Source organism: Hypanus sabinus, chromosome 6 (assembly GCF_030144855.1).
Source record: "Hypanus sabinus isolate sHypSab1 chromosome 6, sHypSab1.hap1, whole genome shotgun sequence".
NCBI lineage: Eukaryota > Metazoa > Chordata > Chondrichthyes > Myliobatiformes > Dasyatidae > Hypanus > Hypanus sabinus.
Genome location: NC_082711.1, coordinates 131,382,570 through 131,403,156, shown reverse-complemented (window position 1 = coordinate 131,403,156; position 20,587 = coordinate 131,382,570). Strand labels below are relative to the sequence as shown.

General features: G+C 41.1%; 1 protein-coding gene across 5 annotated transcripts in view; it reads left to right on the top strand.

Annotated features, from left to right (window-relative positions):
• Positions 1-20,587, top strand: part of zzef1 (zinc finger, ZZ-type with EF hand domain 1) — a 303,511-nt gene that overhangs the window by 73,758 nt on the left and 209,166 nt on the right. For all 5 annotated transcript variants that reach the window (XM_059972942.1, XM_059972943.1, XM_059972940.1 and 2 more), the window contains exons 20-25: positions 481-602; positions 6,429-6,551; positions 6,673-6,842; positions 15,735-15,816; positions 18,093-18,294; positions 19,785-19,939. In XM_059972942.1, coding sequence (XP_059828925.1) covers positions 481-602; positions 6,429-6,551; positions 6,673-6,842; positions 15,735-15,816; positions 18,093-18,294; positions 19,785-19,939 — 854 coding nt within the window. The remainder of the gene's footprint in view (positions 1-480; positions 603-6,428; positions 6,552-6,672; positions 6,843-15,734; positions 15,817-18,092; positions 18,295-19,784; positions 19,940-20,587) is intronic.

Sequence of the window (20,587 nt, the reverse complement as noted above, 5' to 3'; positions counted from 1 at the left end):
GTTTGAGTTATGAAGAGATACTGGATAGGCTAGGGCTGTTTCTCCTGGAGCAAAGGAGGCTTTTGGAGGTTTGTAAAATCAAGTGGGGGTGGAGGGGATAGAAAAGGCAAAGGTGGATACAATTACAACATTTTAAAAACATTTCCGTATGTATGGATTGGGAAGGTTTTGAGGATGTGGGCCAGATGAAGCACCTTGTTTGAGTTGGGCGAAAGGGTCTATTTCCAAGTCGTATAACTCCATGCCTCAGAATATCTGGAATTTTGTATGGCTGGTATTTGATTCACCAGCTGATGTTTCCTGATCTCCCCTAAAATTCAGTGGGATTTTAGTTTCTGTGTGGTGGTACCAAGAATGAACAGTGTTTTGAACCAATTTAGTCCTGGATCTGACATGATTAGTGAAACATTCATTCCACTGAAATAGAGAATAGATACCAGAAACACCATATTTATTATTGACCACAATATTGTCCAACAGATGTTGAACGTCACATTGCCAGTGCATCTAATGTCTTAGATTTCCTGATGCTGAACTGCAGTGGGAATAAGCTCACGGCAAAGCTAAATGACTCCTTCCTTGCTATGGCGACGAGACAACTGGTAAGTGAGTCAAAGAATGCAAAGTCCATTCCTTCTAAAACCCATTTTAATTGTTTTCAAAACATTTAAAAATGACAAGTAGATGCAATAAGAAAATAATTTCTATATCATTTTGAATAGTTACAATGTATAATTTGTTAAATTATCAAATATATGTTGTCAAACCTGGTATTTCACTATCATTTTATAGTTTATATTGTATTGCTACCATTCAAATTACTTTTACATTATTACGCTAAATTACAGAGTTTTATTAAAAGGTGCAACATTAGTAAAGATTAGATTAGTATCATGGTTGAAAAAATGATTTTCCATGCTTGCCGTTGTCTGTAATCCTTCTCGAAGGTAGTTTATAGGTCAGCCCAGGAAGACTGAATGAGAATTTGATTAGATGTGAACATATAAAAGAGAAATTTTGCAGCAGGGTAAGGTAACACTGGCAGAGATGTCAGCAGAGCAGCAATAACTGGAGTTTCTGGAAGGATCGGTTCACCCCAAAGAAGTATTCTAAAGGGAGGATGAGCGATTGTCAGGGGAAATCAAAGACGGTATAAGAACAAACGAGAGGGCATACAGTATAGCAAAAACTAGTGGGAAACTTTAAAAAACCCATAGGCAACAATTAAAATAGCAGTAAGGTGAGAAAAGATGAAATACGAAGGTAAGTTGGCTAATAATATCAGAGATCATAGCAGGAGTTTTTTTCTGATACATAAAGTGTAAAGGACCGGACATCAGACTGCTGAAAAATGACAGTGGAGAGGTTGTAATGAAGAACAAAGAACTAGCAGACAATCTGAATAAGTGTACCACAGAAGACACCAGCACTACACCAGAAATTCAGGAATGTCAGGGGGCAGAAGTGAATGTAGTCGCTATTACTAAGGAGAAGGTGCTGGGAAACTGAATATCTGTCAGCTGAACTGGATTGACTACACCCCAGGATTCTGAAAGAGGTAGCTGAAGAGATTTTGGTGGCATTAACAGTGATCTTTCTGGAAAATCACAATTGTCACTCCATTCTTTAAAAGCGGAGAGGTGCAAAAGACAGGAAATTATAGGCCAGTTAGCCTAATTTCAGTTGTTGGAGTCCATTATTAAGGATGACTTTTGGGGTACTTGGAGGGTCACAATAAAATTGTTGAAAGTCAGCATGGTTTCCTTAAAGGGAAATCTTTCCTTACAAATCTGTTGGAATTCTTTGAGGAAATAACAAGCAGGATAGAAAAAGGAGAATCGGTGGATCTCGTTTACTTGGATTTTCGAAGACCTTTGACAAGGTGCCACACTTAAGGCTGCTAAGCAAGATAGGAGCCCATGGTCTTACAGGAAAGATATATGAGCATAGGCAGAAGTTTGACTGACTGGCATTAGGAGAATATTGGGAGTAAAAGGAACCGTTTCTAGTTGGCTGTCAGTGACCAGTAGTGTTTTGCAGTGGTCAGTGCTGGGTCTGCTACTTTTCACAGTATATGTTAGTAATATGGATAATAGAATTGATGGCTTTGGCCAGGTTACAGATGATATGAAGATAGGTGGAGGGGCAGGCAGTGTTGAGGAAGCAGGGAGTCTGCAGAAGGACTTGGACAGACTGGGATAATGGGCAAATAGAATACAGTGCAGTGAAGTGTATGGTCATGCACATGGTAGAAGGAGTAGATGTGTAGGCTTTTTAAAATGGGGATCAAATTTAGAAATCTGAAGTGCAAAATGATATCAGAATCCTAGTGAGGATTCCCTAAAGGTTAGCTTGTAGGTTGAGTTGTTAGTAAAGAAGGCAAATGCATTGTTAGCATGAGAAATAAAATGGACGATCTTGAAATTCAGCTACAGGTGGGCAAGTATGACGTTGTGGCCATCTCTGAAACTTGACTAAAGGATGGCTGCCATTGGGAGCTGAACGTCCAAGGATATGTGGTGTATTGGAAAGCTAAGTTAGTAGGTAGAAGAGGTGGTGTGGCCCTGTGTATAAGAAATAATATTAAATCGTTAGAAAGGGATGACATATGATCGGAAGGTGTGGAGTCTGTATGGGTTGAGTTAAGAAATGGCAAGGGTAAAAGGGTAAATGGTAGTTGTATACAGGCCTCTAAACAGCAGGAGATGGAAAAGGCATGTTAAAAGGGCAATGTCATGATAATCGTTGGGGGTTTTAACATGAAAGTGGATTGGGAAAACCAGGCTGGTACTGGACCTCAAGAGAGAGAATTTGTAGAATGTCTAAGGGATGGCTTTTTGGAACAGCTTATTGCTGAACCCACTAGGGGATCGGTTGTGCTGGATTGGGTGTTGTGCAGTGATCTGGAGGTGATAAGAGAACTTAAAAGTTAAGGAAACCTCAGAGGACAGTGATCACAGTATGATTGAGTTCACTTTGAAATTTGAGAAGGAGAAACTAAATTCCAATGTGTTGCTATTTCAGTGGAATAGAGGAAATTACAGTGGTATGAGAGGGGAACTGGCCGAGGTTGGCTGGAAAAAAACACTAGTAGGAAGGACAGCAGAGCTGAAGTGGCCGGAGTTTCTGTGAAAAACTAGGGAAGTGCAAGACATATATTCCAAATAAGAAATTTTCGAATAGAAGAATTCACTACCATGGCTGACAAGTGAAGTCAGAGCCAAAGTGAAAGCAAAAGAGAGGGCAGACAAAGAAGCCAAAGCTAGTGTGAAGCTAGAGGATTGGGGAGCTATTAAAAACTTGCAGAAGGAAACTAAGAAGGTCATTAGGAAGGAAAAGGTGGATTATGAAAGGAAGCTGGTGACTAATATCAAAGAAGATACCAAAACCTTTTTTAAGTATATAAGGGGTAAAAGAGTTGAGGATAGATATAGGACCAATAGAAAATGACGCTGGAGATATTGCAATGAGAGACACAGAGATGGCAGAGGAACTGAATGCGTATTTTGCATCAATCTTCACAGTGGAAGACATCTGCAGTATACTGGACATTCAAGAGTGTCAGGGAAGTGAAAATTAAGACTGAGAAGGTGCTTAGAAAGCTTAATGGTCTGAGGGTGGATAAATCTCCTGGACCTCATGGAATATAGCCTTGGTGCATTGAATACAAAGAAGGAAGAAGCTGCAGAGATTGTGGAGGCATTAACAATGATCTTTCAAGAATCAATAGATTCTGGCATTGTACCGGTTGACTGGAAAATTGCAAATGTTACTCCACTATTTAAGAAGGGTGGGAGGCAGCAAAAAGGAAACTATAGACCTGTTAGCCTGACATCAGAAGTTGGAAAATTCTTGGAATCAGTAGTTAGGGATGAGATGACAGAGTATCTGGAGGCACATGACAAGATAGGCCAAAACCAACATGGTTTCCTGAAAGGAAAATCCTGCCTGACTAACCTACCTTAATTTTTTGAGGAAATTACAAGCAGGGTAGACAAAGGAGATGCAGTGGATGTGGTGTACATGGATTTTCAGAAAGCCTTTGACAAGGTGCTGCACAGGAGGCTGCTTAGCAAGATAAGAGCCCGTGGAGTTACAGGGAAGTTACTAGCGTGGGTGGAGCATTGGCTGATCAGCAGTAAACAGAGAATGGAAATAAAGGGATCCTATTCTGGCTGGGTGCCGGTTACCAGTGGAGTTCCACAGGGGTCAACGTTGGAACCGTTGCTTTTTACAACGTATGTCAATGATTTGGACTATGGGATTAATGGAATTGAGACTAAACTTGCCAATGATACAAAGATAGGTTGAGGAGCGGGTAGTGTTGAGGAAACAGAGAGCCTGCACAGAAACTTGGGGAATGGGCAAAGAAGTGGCAAATGTTGGAAAATGTCTGATCATGCACTTTGGTGGAAGAAATAAACGGGCGGACTATTATTTAGATGGAGAGAGAATTCAAAACACAGAGATGCAAAGAGACTTGGAAGTCCTCGTGCAGAACACCCTAAAGGTTAACCTCCAGGTTGAGTCGGTGATGAAGGTGAATGCAATGTTGGCATTCATTTCTAGAGGTATGGAATATAAGAGTGGGGATGTGATGTTGAGACCCTATAAGGCACTCGTGAGACTAGATTTTGGAGTATTTTGTGCAGTTTTGGACTCCTTATTTTAGAAAGGATATACTGCCATTGGGGAAGGTTCAGAGAAAATTCACGGGAATGATTCCAGGAATGGGGGGGGGGGGGGGGGTTACCGTATGAGGAACATCTGGCAGCTCTTGGGTTGTATTCCTTGGAGTTCAGGAGAATGAGGGGGCATCTCATAGAAATGCTCCAAATGTTAAAAGGCCTGAACAGATTAGATATGGCAAAGTTATTTCCCTTATTAGGACAAGAGGGCATGACTTCAGGATTGAAGGACGTCCATTTAGAACAGAGATGCGGACAAATTACTTTAATAGGAGGGTGGTAAATCTGTGGAATTTATTGCCACCAGCAGCTGTAAAGGCCAAGTTATTGGGTGTATTTAAGGCAGAGATAGATAGGTTCTTGATTAGCCAGGGGATCAAAGGGAATGGGGGGAAGGCAGGGGAGTGGGGATGACTGGAGGAATTGGATCAGCCGTGATTGAATGGCAGAGCAGACTCAGTGGGCCGATTGGCCTACTTGTGCTTCCATATGTTATGGTCTTATTTTGAGAAGACTAGAATATAAAAGCAAGGATGTGAAGCTGAGATGTTATAAGGCATTGGTTATTGGAGTATTGTGAGCAATTTTGGGTTTCATATCTAAAAGAGGATGTGGTGACATTGGAGTGAGTTGGAGGAGGTTTGTGGAAATGTAAAAATTAACTTAAGAGGAACGTTTGATGCCAGTGGACCTGTACTTGCTGGAGTTTAGAAGAAGGAGGGGAGATCTCATTGAAACCTACTGAATATTGAAAGAGCTGCATAGAGTGTACGTGGTGAGGATGTTTTCAGTAGAGGGAGAGTCTGGGAACAGAAGGCACTGCCTCAGAATGGAAGGACATTTCAGAATCGAGATGAGGAATTTCTTTAGCCAGTGGGTGGTGAATTTGTAGAGATGGCTGTGGAGACAAAGTCATTGGTTACATTTAAAGCAGTGATTTGATAGGTTCTTGAGTAGCTAAGTCATCAAAGGTTATAGGAAGAAGGCAGGAAAATTGAGTTCAGCCATAATTGAATGGCAGAGCTGACTAGATGGGCCAAATAGCCTCATTTCCTTATGTCTTATGGCAGTGTTCCAGATTTTAATCACCTTCTGGATGAAAAAAAAGTTTTTCCTCAGATTTTCCTCTAAACTTGCTCCTCATCTTAAACTATACTTCATAGTCTTGTACGTCTGTGCAATGAGGAAAGGATTTCTTTGCTACCTACCCTATACATCTGCATCGTAATTCTGTTTCCCTCTATTAGAGCCTTCCTCAATCTCCTTTGCTGTAAGGTAAACAGACCCTGCTTATTCAGTTTCTCCTGAATGCTCTTATAATTGCATCTGTTCTGTGCCTTCACCCGTGTAATCATGTGGTGCTGTGGTGCATACAATATCCCAGCTGAGGCCTGACCAGCTTTATGAAGTTGTATCATGTCCACTCTACGCATGCTCTGTGCCCAGCTAATGAAGACAAATACCATGTGGGCTGCCTTCACTATGCTGCCTAACTGAGGGAGTTTTTGGACTTGATTACCAAGGTCACTTTGTTCCTTAATGTGCCCTGGGGCCTCACCATTCATGATATATGGCCTATAGCTGTTCTGAAAGCATGCTAAGCTGCACCATGTGGTAAAATTTATTGTTGGATTTCCAGGACTTTGTTTTAAATTTAATTTCCAGTATTTACCATTTGCTCCACTCCTTCCCCTCAGCTTTCCTCATCAGTTACACTTCAAATATTTTTTATTGTTAAAGGTGATCTTTCTGTTGGAACTTCATAACTTGGAAATCCCTCACTGTGATCTGCTGCAAGCTTTTGCTCCACTGGCAAAGAAGTTGAAGATCCTCTGCAGTGAAACTGGTGATGATTTTATCAAGGTAATGCCTGTATCCAGTGTATTTTTTCAGTGTAATCTTTTGGCTTATGCCACATAAAGGTGCCTGACAGGGTGGCGTGGAAACTGCTTCAAAAACAAATTGTTTTGATTTTGATTAATAGCTTGGCGGTGAGAACTTGGAGAAATCTGAGGAGTCAGTGTTTCTCAGGATGTGGAGCATGGAGTCTACTCACAACTATGAAAACAATAGTCATGCAACTACTGTTTTTATTTGTCCGGGTGCAACATTATTTGAAGTGGAGTTTGATGAAAAATGTGAAACAGAAAAAAGGTATTGTTCAATTTCAATTTCACCTGGAAATTCTACCTATAAAATAAAGTGACCTAGTTTCAGAGTAAAAGGTTGGCTTCCTTCTGTAGGTCATTAATGGAGGATTTAAGATGGGGCTGAAGAGAAACCCTGGCAAGAGAGGCTAATAGTTGTCTTGGTAATTCTACTTTACTTCATCATTTGCTTGATCAGTTTAAACTAATTTATTTACCTTCATTTGTTCAACAAATTAAACCCTGTCCCTATATACATATATGTCACCATATACAACCCTGAGATTGCTACGGGCATACTTAGTAAATCCTAAAAACAAAATGGAATCAAAGAAAGATGACACCCAACAGGACAGACAAACAACCAATGTGCAGACAAGAAACTGTGTAAATACAAAAGAAAAAATAGAAATAATCATCATAATAGATAGATAGATAAGCATTAACTAATGAGAAGATGAGATGAAGATTCCTTGAAAGTGAGTCCATTGTTGTGGGAACAGTTCAATGATGGGACGAGTGAAGTTATCCCCCCGGTTCAGATCCTGATGGCTGAGGGATAAAACTGTTTCTAAACCTAGTGTGGGTCCTGGGGTGGTACTCCTGTACTACCTTCCTGATGACAACAGTGAGAGTAGAGCGTGGCCTGATTGGTGAGGTCCTTGATGATGACTGCTGCTTTCCTGCAACAGTACTCCATGCAGATGTGCTCAATGGTGCAAAAGGTTTTACCTGTGATGAATCAAAACAGGGGCAGATGAGTTGAACAGGTACTTTGGATCTGTCTTCACTAGGGAAGACACAAACAATCTCCCAGATGTAATAGTGGCCCAAGGAACTAGGGTAAAGGATGAACTGAAGGAAATTTATATTAGGCAAGAAACTGTGCTGGATAGACTGTTGAGTCTGAAGGCTGATAAGTACCCGGGACCTGATGGTCTGCATCCCAGGGTACTTAAAGAGGTGGCTCTAGAAGTCGTGGACACATTGGTAATCATTTTCCAATGTTCTATAGATTCAGGAACAGTTCCTGCTGATTGGAGGGTGGCTAATGTTGTCCCACTTTTCAAGAAAGGAGGGAGAGAGAAAACACGGAATTAGCCTGACGTTAGTGGTGGGAAAGATGCTGGAGTCAATTATAAAAGAGGAAATTACGACAGATTTAGATAGCAGTAGAAGGCTCAGTCCGAGTCAGTGTGGGTTTATGAAGGGAAAATCATGCTTGACTAATCTTCTGGAGTTTTTTGAGGATGTAACTATGAAAATGGACAAGGGAGAGCCAGTGGATGTAGTGTACCTGGACTTCCAGAAAGCTTTTGATAAAGTCCCACATAGGAGATTAGTGGGCAAAATTAGGGCACATGGTATTGGGGGCAGAGTACTGATATGGATTGAAAATTGGCTGGCTGACTGGAAACAAAGAGTAGCAATTAACAGGTCCCTTTCGGAATGGCAGGCTGTGACCAGTGGGGTACTGCCAGCTTCGGTGCTGGGACCACAGCTGTTTACAATATACATTAATGATTTAGATGAAGGGATTAAAAGTAACATTAGCAAATTTGCCGATGACACAAAGCTGGGTGGCAGTGTGAAATGTCAGGAGGATGTTATGAGAATGCAGGGTGACTTGGACAGGTTGGATGAGTGGGCCAAATGTATGGCAGATGCAGTTTAATGTGGATAAATGTGAGGTTATCCACTTTGGTGGCAAGAACAGGAAGGCAGATTACTATCTAAATGGAGTCAAGTTAGGAAAAGGGGAAGTACAATGAGATCTAGGTGTTCTTGTACATCAGTCAATGAAAGCAAGCATGCAGGTACAGCAGGCAGTGAAGAAAGCTAAAGGCATGCTTGCCTTTATAACAAGAGGAATTGAGTATAGGTCCTTCTGGAGCTGTACAGGGCCCTGGTGAGACCCCACCTGGAGCAGTTTTGGTCTCCAAATTTGAGGAAGGACGTTCTTGCTATTGAAGCAGTGCAGCGTAGGTTCACAAAGTTAATTCCAGAAATGGCGGGACTGTCATATGTTGAAAGATTGGAGCGACTGGGCTTGTATACACTGGAATTTAGAAGGATGAGAGGGGATCTGATTGAAACATATAAGATTATTAAGGGATTGTACACACTGGAGGCAGGAAGCATGTTCCCGCTGATGGTTGAGTCCAGAACTAGAGGCCACAGTTTAAGAATAAGGGGTAAGCCATTTAGTACAGAGATGTGGAAAAAAATTTTCACCCAGAGAGTGGTGGATATGTGGAATGCTCTGCCCCAGAAGGCAGTGGAGGCCAAGTCTCTGGATGCATTCAAGAGAGAGTTAGATAGAGCTCTTATAGATAGTGGGGTCAGGGGATATGGGGAGAGGGCAGGAACGGGGTACTGATTGTGTATCATCAGCCATGATCACAGTGAATGGTGGTGCTGGCTAGAAGGGCCGAATGGCCTACTCCCGTACCTACTGTCTATTGTCTAAAACACAAAAATACAACTGCAGATGCTGTGGATCAAAGAATACGTACACGACGCTGGAAGAACTCAGCAGGTCAGGCAGCATCTGTGAGAAAAGAGTAGCCAACTTTTCGGGCCAAGACCCTTCTTGATGAAGACCTTCAAGGGTCTCGGCCCGAAACTTTGGCTACTCTTTTCTCACAGATGCTGCCTGACCTGCTGAGTTCTTCCAGCGTCGTGTACGTATTCTTTACCTGTGATGGACTGGACTGTATCCATTACTTTTTATAGGCTGATTGTTGGAAGCCATTAGTATTTCCATACAAGCCTATGATGCATCTACACATCTATAGAAGTTTGACAGTATTTTAGCTGTCATGCCGAATCTTGGCAAACTTTGAAGGAATTAGATTACAATGCTTTCTTGGTAATTGCACAGGGCCCACATCAGATCCTCTGAAATAATAAATAACACTGAGGAATTTAAAGTTGCTGACTCTCTCCACCTCTCCCCCGATAAGGACTGGCTCATGGACCTCAGATTTCCTCCTCCTGAAGTCAATAATCAGCTCCTTGATCTTGCTGACATTGAGTGAGAGGTTGTTGTGGCACCACTCAGCCAGATTTCCATTCTCCCTCTTGCATGCTGATTCATCTCCTTTGATTTGACCAACAACAGTGGTGTCATCAGCAAACTCGAGTATGGCATGGAGCTGTGCTTAGCCTCACAGTCAGAAGTGTAAAGTGAATAGAGCAGGGGGCTAAAGACACAGCCTTGTGGTACACTAGTGCTGATGGAGAACATGAAGGAGATATTGTTACCACTCAGAGCAAACTGGGATTTACAAGTGAGGAAATCAACGGTCCAGTTGCACAAGGACGTATTGGCACCTAGGTCTTGAAGCTTGTTGATTAGTTTTGAGGGGATGATCTCCTTTATGCTTTAATGAATGAGTTAGCAATGATTTGAAGTTTGAGGTCCAAACATGCATGTGTCATCTGTATACTGCATTAGTAATTGGTTGGAATTTGAACTGGTTTATTATTATAATTGTCACATGCATCAACATACTGTGAAACGCTTGTCTTCTGTACTGTTCATACAGATTGGTAATTCAGGCAGTAGAATGCTGCTCCTGTGAGATGTGGGATTCCAGGGTACCTAACGCTCTCCTTCGTGACTACATCTGCAGGAAGTGCACCAAGCTTCAGCTCCTGACTGACAAGGCCAGGAACTGGAGCACCTTGAGCCACCTGCAAGGCTGAAAGCTTCATAGACGAGACTTTTACTGGGGTGGTCACACCCAGAGTTCAGACTTTAGATAGTAGATGGGTGAGCACCAGGAGAACTAAGGGAAGCAAGCAGTTAGTTCGGGCTTCCCCTGCTGCTATTCCCCTCAAGCTGCAAAAGAGGTCGGGATGGTGTGTTAGGTTGCCAGGTGTTGGGGTTCTGGATGTATCAGAGGGGCTGCAGAAGATTCTCAAGATGGAGGGTGAGCAGCCAGTAGTTCTGGTATTCATTGGCACCAATGACATGGGTAGAAAGGGGGAAGTGGTCCTGCTTAGTGAGTATATGGAGATAAGGAAGAGACTGAAGAGCAGGACCTCCAAAGTAGTAATCTCTGGATTACACCTAGTACAGTTCAGATCAGTTCAGTTTCAGTTTATTGTCATTTAGAAACCACAAATGCAGTGCAGTTAAAAAGTGAGACAACGTTCCTCCAGAATGATATCACAAAAGCACATGACAAAACAGACTACACCAGAAAATCCACGTAACGTTTGGCAATCCCCAATCCAGAGTCAGGAGAGGCTGCTGCATATTAATATCGCGCTACCATCTTAGCGCGTTCCCCGGAAAGGAGCTCCAAATCCACCAGACAAAACAAGACTACCCAGATACACCAAGTCAGGAGACCAACTCTACCACCCAACAAACCAAAAACTAAAGCTACAAGACCTACACAAAACCACATAGTTACATATAGTTATAGTTAACATATAGTTTCAACAGTGCAGACAATACCATAATTGATTAAAAAAACAGACCATGGGCACAGTAAAAATAGTCCAAAGATGTTAAAAGACTAAAAGTTTGAAAGAAACCACCACACAGTTTCCACAAGTCCTCGGGGTCCTCAGTACCATGTGCTAGTCAGGTCAGGAATAAGATGATTACACAGATGAATGAGTGGTTGAGGAAATGGTGCATGGGGCAGGGTTTCAGATTTCTGGATCATTGGGATCTCTTCTGGGGAAGGTCTGACTTGTACAACAAAGACGAGTTACATCTGAACCCAAGGGGACCAATATCCTTGTTGACAGGTTTTCTAGAACTTTTGGGGAAGGGTTAAACTAAGTTTAGAAGTGGAGTGATAGGGTTGAGGAAGGGGCAGTTAGTATACAAGTCGATGCATTATGTAGTGAGACTGTGAGGAAGGACAGACAGATGATGGGGTAAAGTTGCAGTCAGTGGATGAGTTGAAGTGTAATATTAGAGCAAAATAAAAGATGATACATATAGGACTGAAGGTGTTATATTTGAATACATGAAGTATATGGAATGCAGTAGATGATAGAGGCGGGCAGATATGACATTGTGGGCTGAAATAAAGATCATAGTTATTAAGAGCTTGACATCCAAGGATACACCTTGTATTGAAAGGACAGGCAGGTAGGAAGAGAATGGGATGGCTCTGTGGGGAAGCTTCAGGGGTAAAAAGTTCCTAATGGGAGTTATATACAGGCTGCCAAATAGTAGCCAGGATATAATTTTCAACGGGAAATTAAAAAAGCCATGTAATAGCGGCAATGTTACAACAGTCTTTGGGGATTTCAATATGTGGGTAGATTGGGAAAATCAGTTTTGTGCTGGACCTCAAGAGAGGGAATTTGTAGAATGCCTATGAGATGGCTTTTTAGAGCATCGTATGTTTGTGCCCGCTGGGGAAAGACAATCCTGGATAGGATGTTATGTAATGAACCAGATTTGATTAGGGAGCTTAAGGTGAAGGAACTTCTGGGAGACAGTAATCATAACATGATAGAATTGACAGGGACAAGATAAAGTCAGATGTATCTGTATTACAGTGGAGTAAAGGGAATTTCAGAGGCATGAGAAAAGCGGATTGGAAGCAGTCACTAGCAGAGATGGGGACTGAGGAACAATGTCTGCATTTTCTGGGTGGAATCCGGGATAGATGTTGTATATCCCAAATGTGAAGATGTATTCTAGAGGGATAATGAGGCAACTGTGGCTGACCGGGGAAGTCAAAGACAGCATGAAAGCAAAAGAGAGTGCATATAATCTAGAAAAGTTTGTGGGAAATTAGGGGATTGCAAAGCTTTTAAAAACCTACAGAAGGCAATTCAAAATGAAAAGGAGAGAAAAGATTAAATATGAAGGCAAATTACCCAATAATGTCATCTAGTCCATGGCGAACCATTTAAACCTCCATCGACCTGCACCTGGACCATAGCCCTCCATAACCCTACCATCCACGCACCTATACAAACATCTCTAAAATGATGCAATCAAGCTCACGTGCAACACTTGCACTGGCAGCTCATTCCACACTCTCATAATCCTCTGAGTGAAGAAGTTTCCTCTTGTATCAACCCTATATATACCCCTCATACTTTTGTATACCTCTATCAAATCTCCTCTCAATCTTGTGCATGCCAAGGAATAAATTCAATCTTACTTTGTAACTCTGCACTTCCATTCCCAGCAGCATCCTTGTATATTTTCTCTGTACTCTTTCAGCTGTTTTTACATCTTTCCTGTAGGTAGGTGACCAAAACTGCACACAATACTCTAAATTAGGCCTCACCAAACATAACACAACTTTAAAATAACATTCCATATCTTGTACGCAATATCCTATATGCAAACACGAGGAAATCTGCAGATGCTGGAAATCCAAGCAACACACACAAAATGCTGGTGGAATGCAGCAGACCAGGCCAATGTATTCAGTACATTGATTGATGAAGGCCAATGTGCCTTGCTTTATCACCCTATCTAGCTATGCTGCCATCTTCAAAGAGTTATGGACCATATTTTCAGATCCCTTTGTTCTGCTGCTCTCCTCAGTGCCCTACTGTTCACTGTGTAAGACCTACCCAGGTCGATCCTACTGAAGTGCAATACCTTGCACCTGTCTGCATTAAACTGCATCTGCCATTTCTCTAGCTGGTGCAATTCCTGCCACAAGCTCTGGTAATCTTCTTCGCTGTCTACTACACACCCAGCCTTGGTGTTATCCACAATCTTGCTGATCCAGCCAACCACATTATCATTCAGATGCTGATATAGATGACAAACAACAACAGACCCAGCACCAATCCCTATGGCATTCCACAAGTCAGGCCTCCAGTCAGAGAGGCAACCATCTATGACCACTGTCTGGCTTCTCCCACAAAGCCAATGTCTAATCCAATTTACTACCTCATCTTGACCAGCCTCCCATGTGGGACCTTGTCAAATGTCTTGCTGAAGGCGATGTAGACAACATTCACCGCCCTGTCTTCATCAACTTTCCTGGGAATTTCCTTGAAAGATGTTATTAGATAAGTTAGACATGACCTACCATGCACAAAGCCTTGCTGACTATCCCAAATCAGTCCCTGTCTATCTAAATATTCATATATCCAGCCCCTTAGAGTACCTCTCAGTAACATTCCCACTGTTGATTTCAGGCTTACCAGCTTATAACTTTGTTGCTTAGTTTAGAGCCTTTCTTAAACAGCTGAATAACATTTGCTATCTTCCAGTCCTCCACTACCTCTCCTGTCACCCAAGGATGATATAAATCCTTATTAATGATAGGGTCTTTTAAGAGACTCCTGGATAGGTACATGGAGCTTAGAAAAATGGAGGGCTATGGGTAACCCGAGGCAATTTCTGAGGTAAGGACATGTTCAGCACAGCTTTGTGGGCCAAAGGGCCCTGTATTGTGCTGCAGGTTTTCTATGTTTCTTAATATCTCTGGTAGGGCTCCTGCAGTTTCTGCATTTGCCTCCCACAGGGTCTGAGGGGACACCTTAGGGTGTTTTATCCACCCTAATTTGCCTCAAGACAACAAACGTCGTCTCCTCTGTTTCAGTATAGGGTCCATGGCCTTGCTGCTGCTGTGCCTTCCTTCTGTAGACTCTCCGTCTGTCTTCTGAGTAAATACAGATACCATCATTTATCCATGGGTTCAGGGAACTCCAGATATTATGGTCCACCCCTTTTCTTTTTGGCTGGATGGTGACCCTGCATTGCTTGAACCCTTTTCTGGCTGATTTTTATTGCTGAGAAACTGTTTTACTGTCAGGTGGTTGTTCCAGCTCAGTTTTGTTACTTCACTAAGAAAATTCTGTTTTATCCCAGTTTAAGATGTTCAGTTAATTTTTCTCTGCCCTTGTCTACAACTATGCAAAATCTGAGTTATGATCACCTCCAAGATGTTCTCTGACTGATACCACTTCCATTTGCCCCACTTCATTCATTGGAGGATAAATCTAGAAGCTTACTCAACAACCCCCACGTGCTATGTACTGCTTAAAGACTTCTCGTGAACACGATTTAGCAATTTTCTGCACTGTTTTTAACTGATTATCAATGATGGGATTAAGATAAGTGACATCTCTTTCTAATATTGCCCCAGTACTCTGACACCTGTCTGCTATTTGCTTACAGATTTCTATCGACAGTTTGGAGATCTCTAGTCTGCTCTCAAAGGTTTTGATTCTGTACTTCAATCCGATCACCTCGTGATGATCTTTCTTATGTTATCATCCCAACCTACAGCTGTGATTGTTTCTTTAACCACATCAGTATTCACACCCTACTTTGTTTTTAAACTTGACTCTCTTTAAGCATGATTTATTAATAGCTAAGGTATCATACAACAAGATGTCTCATTTGTCTTCAGCTTATCTTTTCAGTTTATACTACTACATACCATGTAGGTTGTTTACTCCGATTTCAGCTAGCTTTTGACCTTTGTTAGCTCTGGCTTCTAAGCTATTTCACCCGCTTCTTGACTAATTTTTTTTTTCCTTGTGAATCCATGCTGAGCATCACCCCCACTTTTGTCACCACAATGGTTTCACTATCCTTAACAGTACTAGCAGACCTGCCTGTGAAGATGTTGCTGCCAGTCATCTTGATATGGCTACCTGTGGTCAGGGCAGGTCTCATCCTTCCCTGAACTGCTCTTGTATTGCAGGAATTTAAAGCCTTGTCTTTCTAGCCACTCATTCACTTGTTTTGGCCTTCTCTTCAAATGCTGACTGATGTGTGGCCCCGAGAGTGATGTAGGGATTCCTATGTGTGAGGTTATTTATTGGAGGATGTTAATTATAATTCAAATGCCTGGGTGATTGTGGAATACTTATTATAACACTGTGCCAGATGGCTTGAAGACTTTTCAGCTTCAAAGAGCTCAGTAATTTTCTTTTAAAGGTATGATTACTTAGAGTTTACGGACTCCAGAGGGGTGAAAATGCGTTATGATGGGAAAGTTGGAACCGAGAAATGGCCAACGGTAAGATATTTTGTATCAGTTTTTATTCTTGTGTATTCTGCTCTGACAATTTTATGCCTTATTATATAACATACAAGGTACTTAAAGCTGTTCAATATAAAGGCCGTTGGCTGGTGTTTTTACTAATGTGTCCTAAATTTGGACTTTGTCGAGCACAGTGGCAGAGTGCAAACTTGCAGTGATTCCCCCAGAGCCTGCACTGTGGGGGAAACGCCTTTTAAATTCATGACAGGCTATATTTGCCAAGGGAACAATGAAACTGTTTATTGCAATAGAGAGGAATTGTGAGGAGAAAGTTAAGTATTGGTTGATTTCCAATTTGAATTAATTGAATTTTGTTAGAGTTTTAAAAAACATGTTAAATTATTTTATCTGTGTTAACTTTTGAAATAGTCTTGGAATATTTGCAAGTGTCATGGATATTTAGAAGCAATCAAGGCCTTAATTGGTTTGAAAGGCTAATTTGGCTATTAAAACTTTCTTCAGGTGTTTCGTGGTTAAGGGATTGTTTGGGCTCACTTGCAAGAAGAGTATGTCACTGGAGATTCTGGCACCACATGGAGATTCACCATTTGAATTTAAAAAGTGTCAGACTGTAGACACTGGCAGATCCTCTGAATGCAAGTTTATATCCGCTTCTGTGGTTACTTGCTAGCAAAGGAAACTTCGCTGCTGACAGCAAATTGTACATATTATCTCAGCCAAGACTTGTGTATATTATTTTGAAAGCCCTTCATTATAGTAAACACCAGAGTTGAATATGTTGGCAAACCCATGATCTATCAAGTCAATCAATACTGTATGGGTGATTGATGCAGATATCTTGGAATAGCTTCAAAAACGCAACCTGATTAAATTTCCTTTCTCCAAGAACACCATCAGAAAACTTGATTGAAGTAACCCATTAACTTTGGTGTATACAAATAATGAGCTTTATATAAAACTGTGGTCCAAACTTAGCATACAGTATTTTTGGTGGGGCTTGATTGCAAATGAGCAGAAAATGGTTCTAACTTAGCACAATATGTCAAATGCCATTTGCTTTTTTTTTTGGGGGGGGGGGGGAGATCTGCAGCCATTTTTGAAAAATATTCACCATGGAAGAGAGGGATTTACTGGTTTTTGGGGGAGGTTGGTATTGGTTTATTGTTGTCACATGTACCAAGATGCAATGAGAAGCCTGTCTTGGAAACTGTTTGTACAGATCAAATCATTGAGTTAGAATAAGGTAAAACAATACCAATGCAGAATAAAGTGTAAAACCTATTGAAAATGTTCAGTGCTGGTAAATGATAAAGTGCAAGATCATGCCAAGGTAGATTGTAGGGCCAGGAGTCCATCTTATCAGACATACTTGTAGAAAGCACTTCATCATACCTAGGCTTTTTGAACACTGAAGCTGTTAATAAACACAAGTTCTTGTTCACTGTTCAACATAATCCACCCCTTGATCAGCAATAGATTATTTTTGTGTTCAATAAACAATCTGCTGCAGGAGCTCAGTGGGCTGAGCAGTGTCTGTGGAGGGAAAAGAATTGTTAAAGTTCCTCCAGCAGATTGATTGTTGACCCAGATTCTTATCACCTGCAGTTTCTTGTACCCAATATGATTTTGTTTGTGGTGGTGTGAGCACTACACTACTGTATGAAAGAATTTTGATTCATCAGTTGAGATGGCCCGGAAGAATTTGCTTAGGGTAATTCAGCAATTTTTTCTTTTCTTTTGATTTAAGATGTTGCTCCCAGTCATCCGTAATGGCCACTTATGGCCTGTACAAGTTCTACTCTCCCTGGATCTGATCTCCATCCCAAAGAATCTAACAATATAACTGGTCCTCAGATTGCTTCCATCCAGTAATATATGGAGAAGAAGACAGCTGAATGTTGAAGATTCTGGTGTCCCTCCAGTAGGTGCTTTACCATATACCAGACACATCCTGAGTGTAACAATTCCCTACAATCTACTTGAAATTTCATACATTTACTGGGTTCAATAACTTCTAATACCGTAACCTTAGGAAGAGAACAACATTGTCACTCACAATTGCTGATCCTTTCTGTCCTTAGCAGTTATCCAAGACAATTTAATGGCTTTCATGTTAAGGTCCTGAGGATCTGGATTTTCATGAGAGGAAGCTTTCGATTTGAAAATTGTACTCATTCCCGAAGATCAGTGTGTCTTCAGTAGTGAAAACAAGCCATTGGTGATGACATTGGAGTAATGAATAGCCATGGCTCTGTGTAAAACTTCACTTGCACTTTTGTTTGTTTTTGCAGTTAGTGACATTTAAAGCAGGCCCAAGGCTGCAGTTTCTCTTCCACTCTGACAATTGTAACAATGAATGGGGATACAAGTTCATGGTGAAAGCATATGGTCTGCCAGACGTGCGTGTACCTTGGGTTGCAGATTTACAGCTTCTTGTGTCTCGACTTATGGGCTGCCTTGCCTCCCGTGCATTGTCTTTGAATTCTGCCTGTGGTAAGACGCTAACTTTTCATTTAAAACAGTTGAACAAGTCTAAGCACAATTTATGTACATTCTCGGAGGTTTACCAACATCTGTAGTTATGTTAATGCTGCCAATTGGCCACATATATATCATACAAAGGAATTTGTATGTTATAGTTTGCATTGGATCTTTGCAATTGGGGATGGTTTATTTCAACAATGTGAGCAAGGTTTAAAGTCAGATACCAGTGGATACAGTTTGACTTGTTCATTGTGCTCCCTGATTCTTTCTGTTCTGCCATGGTTGGTTACTGTGCTGCTGACTTCACGTGAGTCAGCATTGTTTCTCCTATTCCCTTTTCGCAGAATTTTTTCAGCTGTGATTTCAGCTCAGATCTGAGTATTTCTTTAATTTTGTGCTCTTTTTGTTGGATGATACTTATAACCACAATGCTTTTGTATGGTTTCTTTCAGTCATAGCAAATATTACTGTCTACATTGTGATGACCGCAACTTTTCCACTAAAATGTCTTTGCAAAATTTGTTAGTCTTGGCTGGCATTTAGATAATTTCCTGTATATTGAAAGGAAATCAGTGCCTCTCGGTCCACTTTACCCATAATATCCACGATGCCTGTCAACACTAATGCCATTGCCCACATTAGGTTTGTATCCTTCTGCGCCTTTCCCTTCCATGTGCATGCTTCATGCGTTTTAAACACCACAGTTGTATCTTCTACTATCAGCACTGACCTTTATCTGATAATTAAACAAGTTGTTTATAATCTTAAAGGATTATTGTTTCAGGAATGCTCTGATTCAGGATAGGTACTCTTTGGATCATGAAGTTTTTAGGGTCTTGATTTTATTCTAGTTCAAGAAGGAAATTGGAAAGGGATAAAGAAGCAAGAAGGACCTTTTTAAGGGAAAATGAGAATTGGAAGAATGTAATTTCTTCTGAAGATTTAGTTGTGGTTACAAATGATCTACAACCTAAATATTAACTTTGTCTTCCCTCAGATGTGGCCTGACCTGCTGAGTGCTCCAGATTTTCCTATATTATTTTAGCAATTTTTTTTGATTTTCATATTCTAAATGGCAGCAGTCTATATTATGAGGAAATCGTTTGATAATATTTGACTAAATTTCAATTTTGGTGAGAAAGCATTGCAACTTTAGTCTTAACAAGTTGAATTTTGCCTTCGGAGTTAGTTGCAAGTTCAGTCCCTACTCTAAAGTAGCTCCATGTCATACTGGAGGGCACTGTACTGTTAATAAGGGAATATATTAATCTGTGATTCTGTTTGCTTCAGTTTTTGTAAAAGATCACATGGCATTGTGAGCTAATCCCCACATATAGTTCCCTAGTCTACCAATTCCTGTTGTATGGTAGTGGCTACAGCACAGCGCATTGTCTGTAAAATTCTGCAGGATACGTGTTCAAGTGATAGATCAATCTCTTCCCATATCAATGTCATTAAGAGATTACTTAAATAATTTCTATTTTTACTTTCCTTTAAAGGGCTGATCCTTTCTGCTAAGTTACCAGTGGAGAAAGTTACTTCTGTTGTAGAGTCTCAGCTCTGGAAACCTATCTTAAGGCATGGAACCTGTGCAGGAATTGACCAGTGCCCAGTGGGAGCTGTTAACAGCACATCAGATGAAGAAGCTGAAATGGTAAATTTGATTTGTACCGTTATTGTTGGTCTCACTTGGTAGGCTACAGAAATAAACTAAGCCTTTGAAAATAAGAAAATGCCTTACTGTTTTAGCTGCAATCCTACAGAATATTATAGAGTGCTACTCTGAATAAAGCTATTGATAATTCAGAATTTATAAAACTTAGATTTTTAAAATATTGTTTGAAGCATTGTCAATATTGCTTCCTTTTTAACTACCTTGACAGTAGCATGGAGGTGTAGACCAGAAAGAGCAGGGTTGGGGTACCAGAATTAGACATGACAGTGGGATTTGATCTGGGTACCTCGGCCACAAGCATTAGTCTCCCTGGAGCACCATGTGGAAGGCACAGTGATGCTGTTAGTAGAGCTGTTGTCTCACAGAACCGGCAGTCTGGGTGCAAACCTGACTTCCAATGCAAAGGGGTGGAATTTGGGCTTCATCTCAAGTCCCAAGAACATGGATTAGTGGGTTAATTGCTCCTAGTGTGTCGGTAAGTGTAGAATATAGGAGTATATGATGGGAATGTGAGGAGAATAAAATGGGTTACAATGGTATTAGTGTAATATGGCCCCTTACTGGTCAGCATGCGCAGTAGGCTGGCTGGCCTGATTTTCCTCTGTTGCTCTTTACGACTCTAGGAAT